Source organism: Bos javanicus, chromosome 24, assembly GCF_032452875.1.
Source record: "Bos javanicus breed banteng chromosome 24, ARS-OSU_banteng_1.0, whole genome shotgun sequence".
Taxonomy (NCBI): Eukaryota; Metazoa; Chordata; class Mammalia; order Artiodactyla; family Bovidae; genus Bos; species Bos javanicus.
In genome coordinates, this window is record NC_083891.1 from 46,034,478 (window position 1) to 46,054,243 (window position 19,766).

The 19,766-nt window shown below is 53.6% G+C and overlaps 1 protein-coding gene and 1 long non-coding RNA gene across 2 annotated transcripts in view; both read left to right on the forward strand.

The window, feature by feature from the left end:
• The window catches only part of LOC133237710 (uncharacterized), a 485,111-nt gene that overhangs the window by 35,921 nt on the left and 429,424 nt on the right, over positions 1-19,766 (forward strand). The gene's annotated exons all lie outside the window — the stretch shown is intronic.
• The window catches only part of ARK2C (arkadia (RNF111) C-terminal like ring finger ubiquitin ligase 2C), a 116,624-nt gene continuing 98,145 nt past the window's right edge, over positions 1,288-19,766 (forward strand). Inside the window, exon 1 of the mRNA XM_061400075.1 lies at positions 1,288-1,469. Within this exon, the coding sequence (XP_061256059.1) occupies positions 1,409-1,469 (61 nt within the window). The 5' untranslated portion in view covers positions 1,288-1,408. The remainder of the gene's footprint in view (positions 1,470-19,766) is intronic.

Consider the following 19,766-nt stretch of genomic DNA (forward strand, 5'->3'; position numbering starts at 1 on the left):
CATAAAATAAAGGAGCCACTGAAGACAAGTTGAGATGGAGGAAATGTCCTCTGCCTTGTGGATGCCAAGCTGACTCTGGTCTTGCCTTGGACTTTGGACTGTGAGCCTGGTCTGGGGGCTCTGCTGGGAGTTGCCATAGCAGGTGGGCTGAGTGTAGGAACCGGGTCTTAGCAGTCCACCTGACAACTGGGCTGCTGGGTGAAGCCTCTTTGCTTCTGTCTTGCTTGTACCTGGCAGACCAGCCACAGGACCCATGAGACCCCGTGGCTGGGCGGCCACGTGTGACTCTGAGGAGCCTCCTAACCCTGATATCACATATGTGCCTGTCAGCAGTGGAAGTGGGCGTGTCTGTGCACATGGCTGGTTGCACCTCCGTCAGAGTGCAGAGAATGGTGGTCGAATGGTTTTCTGGGGTGAGCATGTCTCTGTATGGAACCTGTGCACACATCTCAGTCTAGGAACAGGGTTTTCCATTCTGCAAATACATATTGTGAGCTTTGTGCTCTGCAGAAGCATCACAGCGGTGCGACAGGCAGAGAGCCTGGAAGTGTGCATATCTGCATTGTGTGTCCTCTCTGTGTGTCTTTGGGAATGCGTTCTTGGCACGAGTTCGGTTAACCAGGCTTTCGGTGTGTGCATGCCCGTGTGACAGTGCCTGGGTCCCGTGTGCAGCGCTTGCTCGCTTTCCAGCTCCACTTGTGCCCGCAGTCGGGCTCTGCACGTGTGCCTGCCTCCATGCACACGTCCCCGAGTGACCCGGGCGCGTTGTGCAAAGACCTCTGGGTCGTGTGCACTGGAAACGCTCGAGCCTGTCTCTCCGCACGCACGAAGGCACCTTCACATGTCTGGGTGCACGTCGCTCTCGGTGTGTGCACGTTCCGTGTGCACGCCGCGCGTGTCTGGGTGCAGGGCGCTCCACGCGCGCGCGTTCCGGCCCGTGGGCGACCAGGGGCCCACGCGAGGCTGCAGGAGCCCCGCGGGGCTGACCCCCTTCCCGCGCCCGGCCGCGGGCTACGGCGATTGGCCGCCCGCTGCTTCTCAGCCATCACCCCTCCCTCCCTGCACCCCCGCCCCCCCGCCACCCGCGCGCCCGCGGTCCCCGCTGTCCCCCGCGGTTTCGGCGAGGCCGCGCCGCGCTGCGCTCCGTTCCCATTGGCTGGGCGCGCCTTTGTGTGGCGGCAGCTGCGGCCCCAGCGCCTTTGAATGTCGAGAGGGGCCGGGAAGGGAGCCTTTCCATGGGCCATCTGTCTCTCCGCCAGCCGCCGCCCCGCCGCCGCCCGCGCCCCGCGCCCCGCCTCCCGCCCCGGCGGCTCCCGCAGCCCCGCCGCCGCCCGCGCCCGCGCCCCGGAGCCGCGCCACAAAGGGCCCGCGCGCAGCCGCCGCCGCCGCCGCCGCGCGAGGAGCCAGGATGGTCCTGGTCCACGTCGGCTATCTCGTGCTTCCAGTGTTTGGCTCTGTGCGAAACAGAGGTATCGCTTTTTGCTTTCGGGGTCCTCTTCCGAGCGTGGATCGCCGCGGGCACCCGGGCGGGGGCTGGCGCCGAGGGCGGCGGGTTGAGGGGGGGGCGTTCAGGGCACACCCGGGAGGACGCGGGGCGAGCGGTGGCTTCTCCCCTCTCCCTTCTGGGGGACCCCGAGTGTGGAGGTGGCCGCCCTCGTGGGAGCTTTTGCAGTGAAGTTAGGGTTTGGCGAATTCGAGTCCCCTCCCTCCCCGGCCCCAATTTTTTATTCTTTGCGGCGGACGCGGTTCCCCCAGTCATAGCCCCTTCCCCCAATACCTAGCCCTGTGTGATCGAAGGACGGAGAGAGATACATGACTGTGTGCGTGCGCGCCTGTGTGTGTGTGTGTGTGTGTGTAAGCCTACTTGGCTTTCTGTAATTTTTTTTTTTTTTGAGATGTATGTGTGTTTCATGTCATTTGTGTTCGTGTTTCTCCATTATTTAGTCACTGATACCGATGGCTGCCTAGCTCGCATCTGGCATCTGCCCTGTCCCATGCCCCAGCCCCCACCTTCTCGTGGGCACTTGCACGATTTCCCGTCCCATCTTTTCCTCCCCTTTAACCCTTTTTTGTGTATCGCCCTTCTGCTATCCACCCCCCACACCATGGTCTTTGTATGACAGTTGTATTTATGGGTTCAAGATGCTTGTGTGTGTGTGTGTATGTGTGCGTGCGCGCGTGTATGTGACTGTGTGCAAGTGTGTGCGCGCCTTGGAGAGTCAGGCGTGCACTGCTGTGCACCCCTGGACCCGGCCGGCCGGAGAGGGGTGCCGGCCCTTGGGTGTTGCGCTGTGTGTGCGCGGATGCGGTGGGATGCTGCCCCCAGGCCAGGCCTTTGCCCCCGGCAGGCGTTGACAAAGCAGCAGGCCGGCGCCGGCTTTGTTTTTAACTGTGATATATGGGATGTGTTTGCACGGTCCCCTTCCCCACATCCCCCTTCCCTTACATTCTGCTAACAACAATAGCTTGATTTTCCCCCTCTTCTCCCCGCTTCACATTTCTTCCATTTTCTTTTAATCAAAAATTCCCACCTCCCAAAGCAAACCCGAGATGCATTTAGATTCATTATTATTATTTTTCTTTTTGCATTCTGCCTCTGGACTCACATTGCTGTTCTTGGAAATGTTTCTGCTATCCTCTCCCACTCCACGTCTGCTTCAATCCCTCCTGGCTGAAGCCCTCCCCCGGCCCCCCTCCCTCACGCACGGAATGATGTCTTCCCTTTGCGACCAGGGCTGCTCCCCCAAGTCAGAGTGGGGGGTGGGGTCGCGGGCCAGCGCCTTCGTGCGCCCCAGGGGCCCTATTGGGCCAGAGAATGAAAGCCCAGCCCTCTTTCTTCCAGCCCAGCTGTCCCCAGCCCCAGCCTCTCCCCAGAACCTAAAAGGCAAGGTTGACCCCCTTAGGCCTGTTTGAACCGCAGTTTTTTGTGTGATGATAGAATGATGACATTCTGCATTTATCAAATCTTTTTTTTTTTCTTCATTGTGTAGCTCAGTGAATGGTCAACTCGCTGCTGTGTGCGCTGTGACCCTTCTGCCTCCGCATTTAGCTGTATTGTGACACCCCTCTTAACCATCTCCTGTCTCCATCTGAGGAAGGCATTGCTATTTAAGCGGCAGTATCCCCTGTCTCAGGCCAGCCTAGCAGTGGGGGGCAGGGGTGGAGGGGATGTGTGAAGAATAGGAATGGGGGGGCTGGGTGAGATCTCCCTTGAAATGCCAATCCCTCCCCCAATACACAATTATATCTCATTACTTGGCATTTCCGTTTAAAACGGGTGTGGAACATTACACTAGGCAGAAATTCAAAAATGATTAAGATGGATGTTGAGCCTGAAAGTATAATTATCCTGATTAAATCATTATCATCCTCATTAATACCACCAATCTCTAAATACCATTGCAGGATGCTGATTCCATGTTTTGAAATTCAAATTGCTCAGCTGCCTTTAAATTTTGTTTTTAATACACCCCCCTCCAAAAACAAAAAACACCTAAGAAAACAAATTCTGCCAGTCAAAGTTTACTTTCATGGCAAACACGCCCATAGGAAATTCAAGGGCTGAGGGTTAGTCGGGCTGTAAGTAAAATTTAGCACAATGTGATAAGAATTCATGACCTTCCGATAGAGGATACTAATGCTTAACCCAACAAGGTCCTAAACCACAATCTTCTTGTAAAACTATTAGATAGCTTGCCAGCTTAAATCTGTTCTTTTTAGTTTCCATTGTAGTAGTATAGGATGTAGGCCATTTCAGAATAGATGTAGAGAAATAACCATTTTTGTATCTCATCTTGTTTAGCCGAGTACATTGCACTGTAAATCCCTGTTAAGTGGACTCCTTTTGCCTTGGCTTGGAGGCTGTAGCACCCCATTTGCCACTTATCTGGGTGGCTTCAGCTAGCTCCCTGCTAGCACCCTGGCATAAGTGAAGAGATTACATCTAGTCAGAGGCAAAAAATAATAAATATATATATATATATGAACAATTTTGATAAAATGATAGTTGCTGCTACTCTGAAAATTTGGTGCAGCAAGGTCTTTGGCTTAAGGGGGAGCCCTGGCCACGGTGTCTTAATTGTTTAATTGTACAATGTCAAGAGCATCTTTGGACATCCGCCCTGGCCCTCAGAGCTGCCCCTTTAACAGCCGGCTCCCTTCTGCTGCCTCGCTGGCCAGACCTGCTTGAAAACTGAAACAAAACAGCAGCAATAAAGAAAGAATAAGGCCCCTACTTTGAGGGCCCTTCCAAAGTAAAGTCCCAAGGGGCCTCCCCAGATTGCCATTTGGCAATCTGAAAAGAAGGAGAAGAGAAAAAAACGAAAAGAAAAAGAATCCCCAGCAAAATGGTTTTCCATTAAACAGGGATCGCGTGTTCTGCTGTGCTGAATTACTTCCTGTTCTTATTTTGTGGGTAATTTTTTCTGTATCAAATATCCTTTTGGTTGTGTATCTTTTTCACCTTTTCTTGTACTAAAACTAAAGCATGATCTGTATTTTTTTACATCCCCCAGTTGACAATGTACAGCGCTCGGTTAGAGATGTTACCCTGCTGAAACCTACTGTGCTCGTGTAGCCCGGGCCATCTGCTCATTGTACGCTGCTTTTGTTCTGTTGCCCTTCCGAAGCATGGTGGGCCCAGCCTTTTTTTTTTTCTTTTTTTTTTTGTATCGTGTGCATGACGACATTGTTACACACAGAATCCACTAATACTAATATACAATCTCTCAATAAAGAACTAGTTTCCTATATTAACCTAGTGTGCTTTTTCTCTTGCTGTTTTCCCATTTATTGTCGTATCCTGCTGTTTAGATTTCCCCCCTTGCTTTTCTATCCCCACCCCTCACCCACCCACCCACCACTCCCACCTCCCATTGTAAGATTTGAGTGAATGCCTTCTGGTTTTTTTTTTTTTTCTTTCCTTTTTTTTTGTGATACAGATATGGTGACTTTAATCTCATCTAGTCCATATCTTTCTACAGTAGATGTCTGGGTACTGTGGTGGGGGATGGGTCAGTTGTCCTGACACACCAAAATAGCTCTATTACATAGAAAGAACTCCTATCTTTGGCCACCTATGTACCCACCCGATAGCCTCCACTTTTCATCTCAGTTTCCAAGTTTCATGGGCACCCGGTTTATGATGTTGATGAAGAGACGGGCTATAACCCTTAGGTTGAGAAAAGGGATACTGTTCTTAACTAGCAATCTTGTAGCATTTCAGACTCGCCTGAAAAACCCATTTTCAGTTGTCTTTTTTTTCTTTTTACTGTTTCATTGATTTACTGTCCTTCTAAGTCATGCTGGGGGTGACATGTTACATGCAGTTGAAGCCTTGATCTGGAATTTGAAAGTATCCTCTCCCAGGTGCATATTTAAATTGTTGGGACCTGCGATGTAAGTTTTGCATGGAGATCCTGCATAAGGAAGATGTTTGAAACAGAAACCAACTCAGACCACTCCCACATTCATCCCAGGGCCAGCAGCCTGACCTGTTACTGCAGGAATAAGAGGGTCTGTGCCCTCTGTAGGCTGTGAGCCAGTGAACGCTGATTACAGCCCAGTTTCCTGACAGCTGCCTCATCTGTGGCCGGCCGGAGTGCCTCTCTTGAGAAAGAAAGCCAGATCTCTGTCATTGTCGGATTGTGGGGGGCGGGGATCGGGAGGGAAGTCCGAATCTACCCCCAAACTGAACTGGAAGAAGAGCCCTTAAAATATATCTTTGTTCCATAATTATTTTTGAGGAGCCAGTGGAGAGGTATTTTTTTTTCCCCCAGAGTGGAACTCAAATTCAAACATTTGTCAATTACACCTATTCAATTTCAGCTCAGAATAAGCCTTGCTAAATGAGGCGTTTTAGTCACCGAGGAAATTAGTTGATTAAAGAAATTCACGGTTCCTTCAAAGGGTCATCATTTTGAAGCCGCTCTTCCTTGGGCCAAGGTGCCTCCTGCTCGCCTCTGTGGGTTGTCTCCCAGCTCGCCTCTGCCCCCTGCCAGCCTTCCCTGCCAGGCGGGCGCACCCCTGCCTGACCACAGCGCTTCCTCGCCTCCTTTGTGGCTCGACGCGGCTCTCCTCTCCCCCATGGCTGCCCTTTCTGCTCTGGCCCTTTGTTCTCATGCTCTCCCCAGCCCGGGTGGGAAAGCTGAGCTGATTTACTGTGACACATGGACACACATGCAAGCTCCCAGCGGAGGCTCGTACTGCAGTTTGTGTGAGGCGAGATAGGCAGATCTTGGGGATTTTGTTTCTCTCCCTCCTTCTCCCTCTCCTCCGCCTCCTTTTATTTTGGTTTTCATGAAACTTTCAATTTTGTTCCCAGTTTGAGAAAGCAAAATAAACCATCCTCCAACCAACCTCAACAAGAAGGAAAACGATCCCAACTCAGGTGATCACCCTAGAGAGCAGTGGCTATTAACCAACTCTCGGATTTTATTTCTTTAAACCAGTATTATGTATTATATTGGAATTATCTGGTCAATGTTTTGAGAATGGTTTAGTAACCTAGTAATAACATAGAAAGTTAGTAGGTTACTGGGAAGTCATGTTTTAGCAATTTATCAAATGCATGCCATATTTTTGTCTAGACTGTTAGAATAAACTGACTCATCTGAAGGAGCCTTTTTGTCTAACTGGATGGTCCAGTCATTACAAAGCCACTGTACTTTGCATCTACTCTCTCAGCCAACAGACACATACCTGTTTTAATCAATTTTAACTCTTAAGATTTTGGAAAATCCATCTACTCTGTAGATTCTACGCTGGACTTTGTAATAAGATGGAACATGGTTTTTATTTACCACTTTTCCTTTCGAATAAGAGAACTTCTCTCCTGAAACCAGCATTGGATAAGGCCCACCTAATTGAGGGGCTTACTTAAATAATAGTTTTTCATAAATCGGCAGATACTATTAATTATTCAAGGCTAGGGGAAAAGACAACCAAGAGTCTCCATGCCGCAATATGCAGATAACAGACACTGGGTCACCTCTCATCTCTCTTCCTTGCTCACCTCCTGCCCTACCTGCCATGTCCTTCCCGCCTTTAAATACGCAGCCTGCAGTGTCCATTGGAAAACTTAATGCTTTTCTGAGCTAGGGAAGCAACAGCTCTGTGCTGGATCCAAGTGCCATGGGAAACTCCTGGCCAGGAGACACAGGCCCTTGACTCCAGCTCAGGACATAACTTTGGGTGTCTCAGACCTTCCTGACCACAGTTGCTCAAACGTATAAGACACTTACTTGTACACTTGGGCCTTGGTTCCTCTATGAATCTAAATAGTTCTTTAAAAAGTCCTGGCTTAATATAATATGAATCTGAATTTGCTTTTATTAGGATGGTATGGTTTGGCCACAGATGAGCCAATATATTTCTAAGAGAATTGGAGGGAAAGGCTTACCTTAGGCTCAGATTTTCTGGCTGATTTAAGAACTAAGAGCAAACATTCATAACCCCACAGCTGAACCACTTGCAATGCCTGTATTTTCATGTATTCATTCATTAAGTCATTCATTCACTGACTCACTTGTTTGTTCATTTAGTTAATGAGTGTTCACTGAATTCCTACTTGGAGTCAATTGAAGGGGGATATGAAAGCCATGTGGGACCTGGATACCTGCCCTCCTGAGGCTTATGCTGAGGCTGGGAGATGGATGCTTAGGAAACCAGACACTGTCTAAGGTATTCGGTGCCTCGGCACCCAAACGGATGGCACAATGTCCTGATTGGTGCAATGGGAAGAGCTTGGAGCAGTCCAGGAGTTGAGTCCTATCCCAGTCTTGACCAGGAAGGGTGAACTTAGGCCACTGCTCTGAGTGTTCTCTAAACAATGACCATCATTATATCTACCTGATAGAGTGTGTGGAGACTTTTCAAAGACACCGGGCACAGAGCAGGTCCCGAGGCATGCTGGGTGGCTGCCCGCATCCTGCACAGCTCTTGGAATATACTGGCCAAGAGATCAGATAAATCAGGGAAGATGTGCTGAGGAAATGGGGTTGAGTTGTGCCTCAAAGGTTGGTATGTATACAGGAGGGAGAGGAGAAAGACTCCAGGCAGGGACAGGAATGGAGGGAGACTTCGGTCAAGGCCAGGTGGCTCTGCTGACTGGGCAAGAACAGAAAGCATTTATGAGGAGGGGTTGTGTGTGTGTCGGGGTGTGGGTGCGGCCTGTCACCTTGCATAGCTATGGGAAGCATTGGGACCATTGTCCTGTCTTTGAATGGTTCTCGGGAGAGCATTACTCCAGCGGTTAAGCAGCGTAAGATTGGGAGAAAATGGGAGAAAAGTCTGATAGAAATCCGTTTCTTAGGCCTTCGGAAGCTCCAGTAGAGGGATGAGCCCAGAAGAGCTTAGCTGGGGAGGAGTCCACGGCGGGCTTCCAGGGGTGTTGGAAGTCCACACACCAGTGGTCTAGAGGATGAGGAGGAGGGTTTATGGGGGGCGGGGGGGGGGAGCTTCCCATAAGAGGAAATGAACAGAGCTGAGTTGATGTGGAGGGGCGGAGGGATGGGGAGGTCTGGACGTGCCTGGGAGAATGTGAGACCAGGAAGGCAAGCAGGGATGGTGGGCAGAGCAGACAATTTGGGGGAGAGGTTAGTTCAGCATGTAGATAAATAGAATTTGAGATGCTGAAGGGGGCAGAAGGAAGGGCACTGTGGCAGTGTCCTGGGATTTGAGACTTCTAGTCCTGGATGGAGTACTAGGTGATAAATGTATGGGACATTTATGGGACACACCCTCAAAGAACTCTCCCTCCCTGCCTTATCTGGCCAGGCACCTGCATCCTTAGTCATGCAGGTCACGCTTTCAGCAACCTCTCTACCAACATGCACTCCCTCAGGGAGCTGTGCTCTGGTATCTCAGTTTGAACTTCTATCAAACTTCATCTTTCTTGAGAAGAGGGACCCAAGGCCAGCAAGTGGCAAGATTATTGCCTCCACGGGTTTGCAAAAAGGTGGGGCCTACCCATGTGGGGAGGAGGGCAGAGTCGCAGAGAAGGAGGGGGTGGGGGGGTGGCAGCTGAGGCCAAGGACAGGGCATGAGGGGTGAGGCGTGGGCTCCAACCTCAGGCTTGGCTCTGTCTGCAGAGTGGATTTTCCCTAATTCAAAGCTCTTCTCTTCTGTTATCTCATTTCCTCCTCAACACAGACTGGGAGGAGGTAACTGGGGACCAGAGGAGACAACTGAGGCCAAGGGTGGGGAAAGTTGTCCCCTGCTCGCCTTGGGTTAGGGAATGGCTGAGCCAGAAGTGGATGTGGTGTGACTGGCGGGCCAGCTGTGGCTCCCTGCAGCGCTTCCCAGGGCCTGCACACTGTTAGGAACCCTCTTGAAACCAAGAAAACACTGACTGGAAAGGAATCCCTAATTTTCCTCCACATCTGGGGACATCGGTTTGTCCGCTTTGGGAGAGGCCTCAGTCTAGCTTGCGGCCAGCCAAGCTGTGAAGCAGGTCAAGTCCCCAGCCTAGAGCCTCCACCCTCTGGAAGGGGAGTCTGAGAGACAGGGAGGGTGCGTGGTGGACCAGAAAGACCCCAGGGTGGGAAACGAGCAGGGGCTGGAACTGGGTGGTGAGTCCTTTAGCCTGCAGACTCTGGCTCGGAGGAGGCCTCGCCAGCTTAACTGGGGGACCCCTGTGCTCAGCTTGCCACCAAGATAACTAGGTGTACCCCTTCAAGGACTTTGGCTCCCAAGTCATGAGCACCTCTCCTGGGTTTTCTTAGGTCATCATGATGCCTTCTATCTGTGTTATATCATCAAGTAATACACTCACATTTTAATACACTCACATTTTGGAAAGTTTAGAAAATAGACCAAAGGGAAAAAATCTCTTAGGAGTCCACCTGTCTGTGATCACTTTAGTGAAAGGCCTTCCACCAGTTTGTTCATACTCATATACATATTTTTTGTAGAGCTGTAAACACAGTAATATACACTTTTGCATTCTCTGATTTTTCAGATTTAACCTATTAAAAGCCCTTTCATGTCTTGCTAAGCTGTTTTCACAAGCATCACTTTGACTGGCTTCACCAAATTCCACTCGAATGGTGGCTCTGTGTTCAGACTCGTGGCTTGTGAGGCACCCAACGGCTCTGGGTCACAGGCCACCCCTGCTGGTGTGGTCTGTGGCCTCCCTTGAGCTGTTGTTTGGCCACGGGGAGGGTGGGGGATGGTGGACTCTGACAGCTCCCAGGCCTCTCTGCTCACCATCAGTCCGGGCCCAAAGGGGCGGAAAGAGGGGGCAGGAAAGAGGGCATGGGGAAGGAAGCTTCGGATAAATTCCTCTGAGATTTGGCTTCTGGTCTCTGTTCTGCCACCAAAGTCCACTGTGATCTTGAGCCAGTCAGCTTCCTCCAGTGGGTCTCAGTTTTCCCATCTGTCAAATGGGGGCGATGGGTCTACCTTACAGGACTTGTCACATGAAGTGTGACTTATGCGAAGTGAAGTTTGAGAAGCCAGCCAGAGACAACAGTTAACAGTGATGGCCCATTATTCAGGCTGGTGGGCCCAGCCCTGCTTTGAGGCTGCTCTGCCAATAACCACCCTTGTGACAGGGCTGGCGAGCCTGACTGCTCTGGGTCTGCACTTCCAACTTGCTAGAGGAGATAATTGGCCTAATTGCCCCTTCCTGCTGTAAAAAAAATGGTGATTTCCTCTGGATGAGAGTCACTTACACTTCCATTGTCTTTTGGCCCATTCGCTGGGCAGCAGCCATGCCTCGGAGCTCAGTAGAGAGGCTCCACCCTTCCGCCGGCCACAGCAGTGACTCTGCAGGCAGCACAGGCCCCGCTGGGGGTCCAGAGCCTCGGGTCCCTCCTGCCTCCTGGGGCTGCCCCCGCTCCCGTTTGGCTCCTCAGCAAGAGCTTCCCTGGGGCCTCCTTTCCTGAGGTGTGCCACTGCAGGGGAGCAGGGGTCAGCCAGCCCTCCCGCAGGTGACCTCAGCAAAAGGGCTCGGCCGCACCCCCTGGAGGTGGGGGCTGGTCTCCCCAAGTGGAGGAGAGGAAGAGGCGCTGCTGACTCAGCACCGGCCTGCCGGGTGGAGAGCGGGTGGAGGCGCTCTCTGAGGCTGGGAGGAAGTGAGAATTCAGCCAACACCTGTCTCGAGGAAGGGCGGGGAAGCTTTGGAACAGCTGCTGCTGTTTCTCTGGGGGCTGTTGAGTGGGAGGCAAGGGGGCGGAAGCCCTCCCAGGGCTTCGCCTCCCCCCACAGCCTGCTTGCTGGGCTTCAGCTCGCCTCCCCCAGCAGCCAGTGCCTCCAGGCAACCCCCTCCCCATAGCCCTCGGGCCCCTCTGTGGCGCCTGTTCCCAAGACCACCACATCCTAGAACAATTAGTTCTGCTCCCAAACTCTGGGTGCTGATGGGGTTGGGGTATCCCCTGGCCCAGGGCTGCCTACACCTGCCATCCTTAAGCCAAAGGGCGGCTCTTCCAGTGGGGCCCTCCGTCTGCATGCTGTTCTCTGGAGCAGGAGCTGGCCTGGGCGGGCCTCTTCTTCCACCAGCCTGGCCCTGCCGAGCTGCGCGGAGAAGTTCAACTCTGGGGCAAGTGAGGCAGGGATGGAAGACCTGGGTCCGCGGGGCGGTTCCCTCCTACAAGGCCCCCCGAACTGCCAGTCAGCCCTGGCCCAGCACCAGGACCCAACTTGGTACTGGTGGTACAACTTGGTACAACTTGGCCCAGTACCCAACTTGGTAGTCAGGGAGGGACCCCAGAGAGGCAGCTGGACAGAGCCCTGGCCCCAGTGCAGTCAGAGGTGGCCAGAGCCCCTCCTGGACACCAGGCGGGTCGGCCCAGCCTCGGTTTCACCTTTGCTGCACTCACATCCTTTGGAGCACAAGGGGAGTCGGGCCTGAAGAGGAGCCCAGTCGGCTGGTCTAGGGAAGCTGGGCCTGGCTGGTGGGGGTGGTGGGCAGCTCTCATCTTCCTGTTTCTGGCTGGGAGAAACTGAGGCTCCTGGGCAGGGCTGTCAGGAAGCAGGGCGGCCACAGAGCCAGAGCCAGAGCCAGAGTTGGGGAGGGGGCAGGGTAGGGAGTAAGGGGCCCCCAAGAGGGAGCCTGAGCCCCCTGGAACCTGAGGAATCCAGCCTTCTCCCCAACAGGAGGGGTGGGGCTGAGGGAGGGGTGGGGGGAAGAGGTGTCACGGGGGCAGGGGGTGTGGAGGAGGGGGGAGGGTGGGTAAAGGGAGCTACAGCTATCAGCCCTCACCTGAGCAGGTGAGCGGGGAGTGTGACGACGAAGGTGGTCCAGGAGCCCAGAAAGGAACCTGGGGTGGCCTTTCCCCAGCCCATCCCACCCTCGAGGGCCCTCACCAGCCCACGCCACCCCCAGGAGAGGGGTGGAGGAAAGAGGAGCCAGAGGCACAGGAGGGTGGGGATGGGTGAGGTCAGAGACCTGCCTCTGTCCCCGTCCCCCGATTCTCAGCAGGAAGCGCCCATCTCTCAGGGACTCGCTAAGTCCATCCTGGCACCTACTGCAGGTGACTTTGGACCTCTCTGAGCCCCACTCTCTTCCTTAGAAAAAACTGGAGATAATTGTTATCAATACCATTGTCCTGGGGAGGTGAGGATGAAAGAAAGTTTTGATACATGTAAAGTAACAAGACATGCAAACCTCTGGGAAGTACTTAGAAAAAGGTGTTCATTCTCGGTTCCTCCCTCACTGGAACAATTTCAGGGGCCCCAAAGGAGTGCACGGGGAACAGGGAAAGAAGGGCATGTCTCAGCTTTCTTGGATAAGCAGTTACTGAGAATCTATGCCGGGCTGCGGGCAACTGAGGCACAGATAGGATCTGGCCTGCAGTCTGGCTGCGGAGACCCCTGAGGACCCCTGGAGTTGGGTGGAGAATGCACAGATTAGGCTACAGTCTAATGAGGGCCAGGCTGATGGGCGTGCTGGCTGGAAATTATGACCCAGCCTGGAGGCCGCTGGCCAGTGTTGGTGCCTGCGCTGGGAAGTCACGGGGGCCTGGCAAAGTCAGGAGGGCCTCTTGGAGGAGGCGGAACTGGATCTGGTTTCCGGAGTAGGGAGTGATCTGCGGCTTGATGCCTGGGAACCTCTCAGGTCAGCCTGCACCCTGCCCCCGCCACGGAGGCCCAGAGCTGATCCAAGAGGTGAATGTTCAGAGTCCTGGGGCTGTCACCTTGCCTGATTTTTCTTTTTCTTTTCTGGAGCATCGGGCCCTCTCATTTCATTGTCATCCTACCCACACCGGTCCCCATCTTCCCTGCTATTCCCCAGCCCCAGCCATTTCCCTGGTAATCCTCTGTCCCCTCCCGCCCCTCTGCCCAGCCGGACTGCCTGAGTGCTCCCACAGTCAACGTGTCGTTCCTGGGAGGGCCACGCTGAGGGGGGAGGCTGCCTGGGGGGAGCTGAGGGCTTGTGACCTCCTCTGAAGTGGGTAACCCTCTCAAGCATGGGTTCTGCTCCCTGAAGAATTGGGTACTCAATCTTACCTGCCAGGCTGAGTGACAGGTGAGATGGTGGATGGAGTATATCCACCGTGACACCTGGCACAGAGCGTGGGGCTACAGACTCATTGTTATACATGGCTACCTGCTAGGTCATTGCCATGTATAGGATCCCTTGACTGCTTCTAGGAAGCACTTTGAATTTGGTAAAGGAAACAAAGGGTAGGGGAAAAAAAACCCCTCCAAGTCTCAGTGCTCTCATCTGTAAAATGGGAACAATTCTAGTAACCCTTGCAACTGGTTATGATGAAGCTCAGATCTGATCAAGGATTTGTTAAGCTGACCTAACAGATGTGTGTCTGAATTGGACCAGGCACTCTGCCAGGCACTGGAGACATGGGGATGATAACAATAACATGAGCATCAGCAAATGCTCATGTAGCACTTGCTCTGTGCCAGGTATTCTCCCAAGCACTTTAACTGCCCTAAAGAAAGGTAGTCCCGTGGGAAACCAACATGTGAACAAACAAGAAAGTATGGCTCAAGGTATGGGCTGAGTGCTCTTTCGGGGGAGGCTCGGGCTGGGCACAGTCTTAGAGGATGCATGGGGTTGAATTGGAGCAGAGGTGGGGGCAGAGTGTTGCAGGCAGAGGGGCTGCAGGGCACAGGGCGGGCTGGGGAGCAGAGGACTGCAGAGGGGACGGGAGAAGAGGCAGATGTCCTATGGGGCAGCTGGGCCCTTGTCACTCCTAATTGTCACAGCAGTGTTGCCTGTTGATCAGCGTTGCCAGTGGCTGACTGGCCTTTGTCTGGAACAAAGGGCACACTGCCCATGCGCAGCTCTGGTGTGTCCGGGATGAGCTAAGGGCTGTGCTGAGGCCTCAGTCTGCTCAGGACTTCCTCCCCCTTTGTATGTTTATGACCTTGCCCAGGTTCCTTGGCTTCCCAGGTGGCTCAGCAGTAAAGAATCAGCCTGCAGTGCAGGAGCCGCAGGAGACGTGGGTTCGACTCCTGGGTTGGGAAGATCCTCTGGAGGAGGGCATGGCAACCCACTCCAGTATTCTTACCTGGAGAATCCCATGGACAGAGGAGCCTGATAGACTACAGTCCATGGGGTCACAAAGAGTCGGACAACAACCGAAGCGACTCAGCACAGCACAGATACACACCAGGTTCCTTGGGATGGGCTTTCTCCCTAGCCGCCTATGTTGAGAGCGGTACTCACCCGTGAGTACACGCAGCAGCACCGTGATACCCAGGCATGCTGTCTCTGGAGACACAAGTTCAGTGTCCGCTTCCCCTTCTTTCCATTGACAGGTCTCTTGAGCCCCGTGAGCTGGACACCGTCACTGAATTCACACAGTTAATATTCCCACGAGACTTTAGCCAGGATAACGCCACCAGGCCTGACCATGGCCACGTGCCCCACTAGACCCTGTGGCCCCCAGTTCTCACCGTCCTCAGGGCTCTGCTGTTTCATTGCTCTCACATGACCCGTCTAGCACTTGACGTGCACATAACTGTGCACCTGGATGCTCAGCCCAACACACGCCTTTCTGTACACAGTCCCCAAATCACGCACATTTGCATAGTCGCACACAGCCACACACCCGCGTGATGTCAGCATGTCCACTCATCAACACGCGTAAATATCTGTAGACACAGCACATTACACAGTCTCACACACAGGTGACAACAGGCACACACAGCCACTTGCTGCTCACACCCGTGAGTACATGCAGCAGCACCGTGATACCCATGCATACTGTCTCTGGAGACACAACTTCAGTGTCTGCTTCCCCTTCTTTCCATTGACAGGTCTCTTGAGCCCCGTGAGCTGGACACCATCACTGAATTCACACAGTTAATATTCTCACGAGACTTTAGCCGGGGTAACGCCACCAGGCCTGACCATGGCCACGTGCCCCCCTAGACCCTGTGGCCCCCAGTTCTCACCGTCCTCAGGGCTCTGCTGTTTCATCGCTCTCACTGCAGCCCAAGAGGGGCAGAGGCTGTGTGGGCTATGGAGGGAGGGGCCGCTGACTCGCCGTGGTCTCCGCCCTAGCGCCCGCTGATAGATGCTACAAACATGGCTGAGCTCCTTTGGGACGCCATGTGGCCTTGGGGGCTTTGTGGAGGAGGTGGCCCTCGAGCTGTGGTTGAAGGCTGAGGTCCCTGTCAGTAGGAGGTGAGACAGGGAAGGGTACCCAGGTGGGAGGAGGCCCCGTGAGGGGTATGGGGAGGCCTGAGCATGGGTGGCAGCCCCCCAACCCTGAGAACCCCGGCTGTGCTTATGAGGGCAGTTTGGGCAGGGATAGAAGAAGAAGCTGTGGTCCAGGAGATGGCCAGCAAACCCTGCTCTCCTGAGCTTTCCACCCGCCACCCTGGGTGGTGGTCCTGACCCCTGGGAGACTCCTCGGCCGGTGCTCAACCTCAGCGTGCAGATGGCGGGGGAATTAGACCATGCGGTATTAATGGTGCTACCCTGCTTTATAAAGTGCCCTAACAAGCTGGTGAGCCAGGCACACTCAGTCTTATTTACGGCTGCTATTATTTCTCTGACATCGAGATTAATTTGACGATAGCTGTTTATAAGCTCTTCTATCATCAGATGGGCCCATTACCTGGGAGGAGAGGAGGGCTGAATTTAATTTGTGAATGGTGTGCTGGGTTCTCTTGTTCCTGGAGTGTGTGTGGGAGTCACAGCCATAAATCATGGAAGAGACCAGCAGTGCCGAGACCAGAGGCCTGGGAGTTGCCCGGCCGGCCATGTGCCAGGGAGGGATGTGGGCAGGTGGGCGAGTCTGCAGATCCAGGGAGCCCAGTGGGATGCACACCACCTGTGCTGGGAGAGAGACCTGGGGCTTCACCTGGCCAGAGAGCTTCAGACTCTAGGGTCTACAGCAAGTGAGAATCATTTGGAAGTTTGTTAAAACATAGGCTTTCCCAGCCCTACAGGTGACCACCTCTGGGCGGTGGGGCTTGTGACTTTCCCAAGTCTGGAGCGTATCTCTGTCAGGTACAGTCCACCTTGCTGGGCCTTGGCCTGTGGACAGGATGAGCAGCCCCTAGGGTTCCCCCTGCTCCAGGCACGGCTCCCCTCTCCTGGGTATCTGCAGAGAAAGGCACAGGAGAAGGGCTGGCAAAAAGTAGACCCTGAGTGACAAGCTAAGAGGTTGGATCTTGAGAAGAACAGTAAATTGGCCAAGCTGCCTCCTTCCTCCCACGGGCCCCTCCCAGCACGGTCACTCCTCAGCTGTGAGCCCCTCCTGCGGACAAGGGAGAAGCGTCACCTCGTGAATGTCGTGTTGGGAGCTTACAGACACCATCTCTCTGTCTTCTTGCATTGATCTTTGGGTTCAGTTCAGTTCAGTTCAGTTCAATCACTCAGTCGTGTCCGACTCTTAGCGAACCCATGAATCGCAGCATGCCAGGCCTCCCTGTCCATCACCAACTCCCAGAGTTCACTCAGACTCAAGTCCCTCAAGTCAGTGATGCAATCCAGCCATCTCATCCTCTGTCATCCCCTTCTCCTCCTGCCCCTAATCCCTCCTAGCATCAGAGTCTTTTCCAATGAGTCAACTCTTTGCATGAGGTGGCCAAAGTACTGGAGTTTCAGCTTTAGCATCATTCCTTCCAAAGAACACCCAGAGCTGATCTCCTTCAGAATGGACTGGCTGGATATCCTTGCAGTCCAAGGGATCTTTGGATTACCTTTCATTAAACGCAATTGAGAGATAAGAAAACTGAGGTGTTGTAGGAAGTGGTTTAAAATTTCATGGCCTAGAACTGAGGCTGGGGTTTCAATGCAGCTGGGACATCAGGTCCCTTCTATGACCTGAGGCAAAGTTCTCCCCTCGCCAGGGGCAGGGGCCCGGCTGTGCAGCTGCACACTTGAGACTTCGCATCCTTCAGCACACAGTGACTCTATGGAGTGTGTGTGTCGGGTGGGGACAGGGTCCCAGAGAATTCAAGGTGTTAAAGGGGCCCCTGTGCTCCTGAGAAATCTTCCTCTGATGAGGGCTACATTTCCCTGGGTGCCCCTGGAGCCCAATGCAGCAGATCTTTCTCCACTTGTGGCCTGGCACACACTGTCACTGCAGGTCTCTGAGCGAGACGGTTGAGGAGCAGGAGGGCCTGACGCACACACATAGCCCCCGACTTGCACTGATGGAGATCGGTGGCCCGTGGGCAGCGACCAGGCCCCTTGCCTTTCCTGGGCCTGTCCCAGGATGCCAGGCTCTGTCCTCTGCCTCCCAGGCCCTGGCCTTTCCTTCCCCACCTCTGACTCTCCTCTTGGCAGCCTTCGCAAGGCTCTGCCAGGCACTTTTAAGAATCCTTCAGGCCAAGCATCCCTGGTTCCACCAGTGTCGTTGCTTCCAATCAGATGCTGACTTGGATGAACTCCAGTTGGTCAAATTCCATAAAATGAGAAGGACGCCAGTGGGAATTCCATCAGATGCCCCCCTCTTTGTTGAAAACTACACTCGCGTTACTGTAGTCTGAGTGTACATCAGATGTTTTGAATACACGTCGCCTTATTACTGAGCTTAATTCATGCAGACCTGAACTCTCGAATCTGTTAACACCTGCTTGGAGACGCTTATGCCTTCACGTGGTGAAATTGGTTTATTGGGTAGGGTTTAGTCTGGTTCTGTGCAGAGACTCCAGATAAAGGGGGTACCAACTATCTCAGGTCAGCCTGGAGTTCGTGGTCCTGGGCAGGCAAGGCAGGCAGGTGCAGGTGGCAGGGACTCGGGAGCTCTTCTTGCTCCACCCTCCCTGGGATATGGCCCTTTTCGGCGTGTCCAGTTCACATCATGTCTACTTTCTAAGCACCGGGATGGAGGAAGAAGAGAAAGGACAGGAAGAGCATGATGTATTGCTGCCTGGCACCTCCGCTCTGTATCTCATTGTCCAGAACTTCTTCACATGACCATGTGTTGCCGCAAAGGAGGCTGGGAAATGTGGTTTTTATTCTGGAAGGCCAAGTGCCCAGCTAAATTTGAGGGTTCTACTACAATCTGCCTGCAGTGCAAGAGACCCAGGTTCTATCCCTGGGTTGGGAAAATCCCCTGGAGGAGGAAATGGCAACCCACTTCAGTATTCTTGCCTGGAGAATTCCATGGACAGAGGAGCCTGGCAGGCTACAGTCCATGGCGTCACAATGAGTCAGACACGACTGAGCAACCAACACTTTCACTTTACTGTAGAAAGAGGGAACGGGTATTGGGAGACAACCCATCATCTCTGGCCAGTTGGTCTTAGTACCCACAGTTGAAGCCTTATGTTGATTTATTTAAAAACTGTCTTGTGAGCAGAACTTACGGACTCACAGGAAAACTCCTTGCCTGTGGGAATAAAAGAGACTGTCTGTGTCCACGCTGCTCAGTTTAGTGTCATGGTGGTGGGGTAACATGCCTGCAGGGCTTCGCCTAATAGGCAAGGGGCAAGATCCCAAGGTGAGAAGTGAGAAGCCACCTGTCCAAGTTGGTGTCCGACCACTGACCTGGGTTGACGGGTGGTGCTCATTCGTTTATTGACAAATTCTTCTCGTTGTCCTGGCGACTAGCTTGCGTTTTCCATCTTGTCCAAAGAACACAGTAGAATGTGTGAGCTAAGGAAGAGGTTGTAACTGGGAGCGCCCAGCCCGGGTATGGTGTACAGACCCTCCACAAAATCTGTATGTCCTGGGGCAAGGTATGTAATCTCTCGGAGCTTCGTTTTCTCATCTGAGAAATGGGGATATAACCATGACCCGCTCCTGGTTGTTGGAGACACTCAGGGAGAGTCCCTGGGCAGTACCAGTGCAGTGCCCGGAGCAGGGATCGAGGTGGCCACCGCGACAGGTGGCCTAGGGGTCAAGAGCACAGGCTCCAGGTCAGACTGCTGGGAGTGAGGTAGACTCTACCCCCCGGAGAGGTTGTTTCTGTAAGGATTAGTGGGGTATGGACAGCATCAGCACAGCACCTGACAGAGGGTGGGGACTGGGCGAATGCTAGTCTGCCACGGGCAAGGAGCACCACTCTACCCCTCTGCAGATGGGGGTGGGGGCAGGGGAGGACTGAGAATCAGAGCAGAGTGACGGGTCATGGAGACAGGAGCTGCTGGTGGGTAGAGGCCCAGGGCTCTGGCCCCTCAGTCCAGCGTGGTGCTCACCGCCCCAGGCTCTTGCCTCAGGTCCTCCCTGAGGGAGGTGTGGGAAAGGAGGTTTGCTCTCCAGAAGTGGTAACCAGACACAGATATCCCAGGTCGAGGACTCGGGCTCGCAGGGGCTCCTGGTGGCCTGGCTGGGCCTTGTCCACTAAGACTCAGCTCTCAGGGTTTGCACTGGAAGCCCAGAAAAGCAGGGCTGGAAGGGA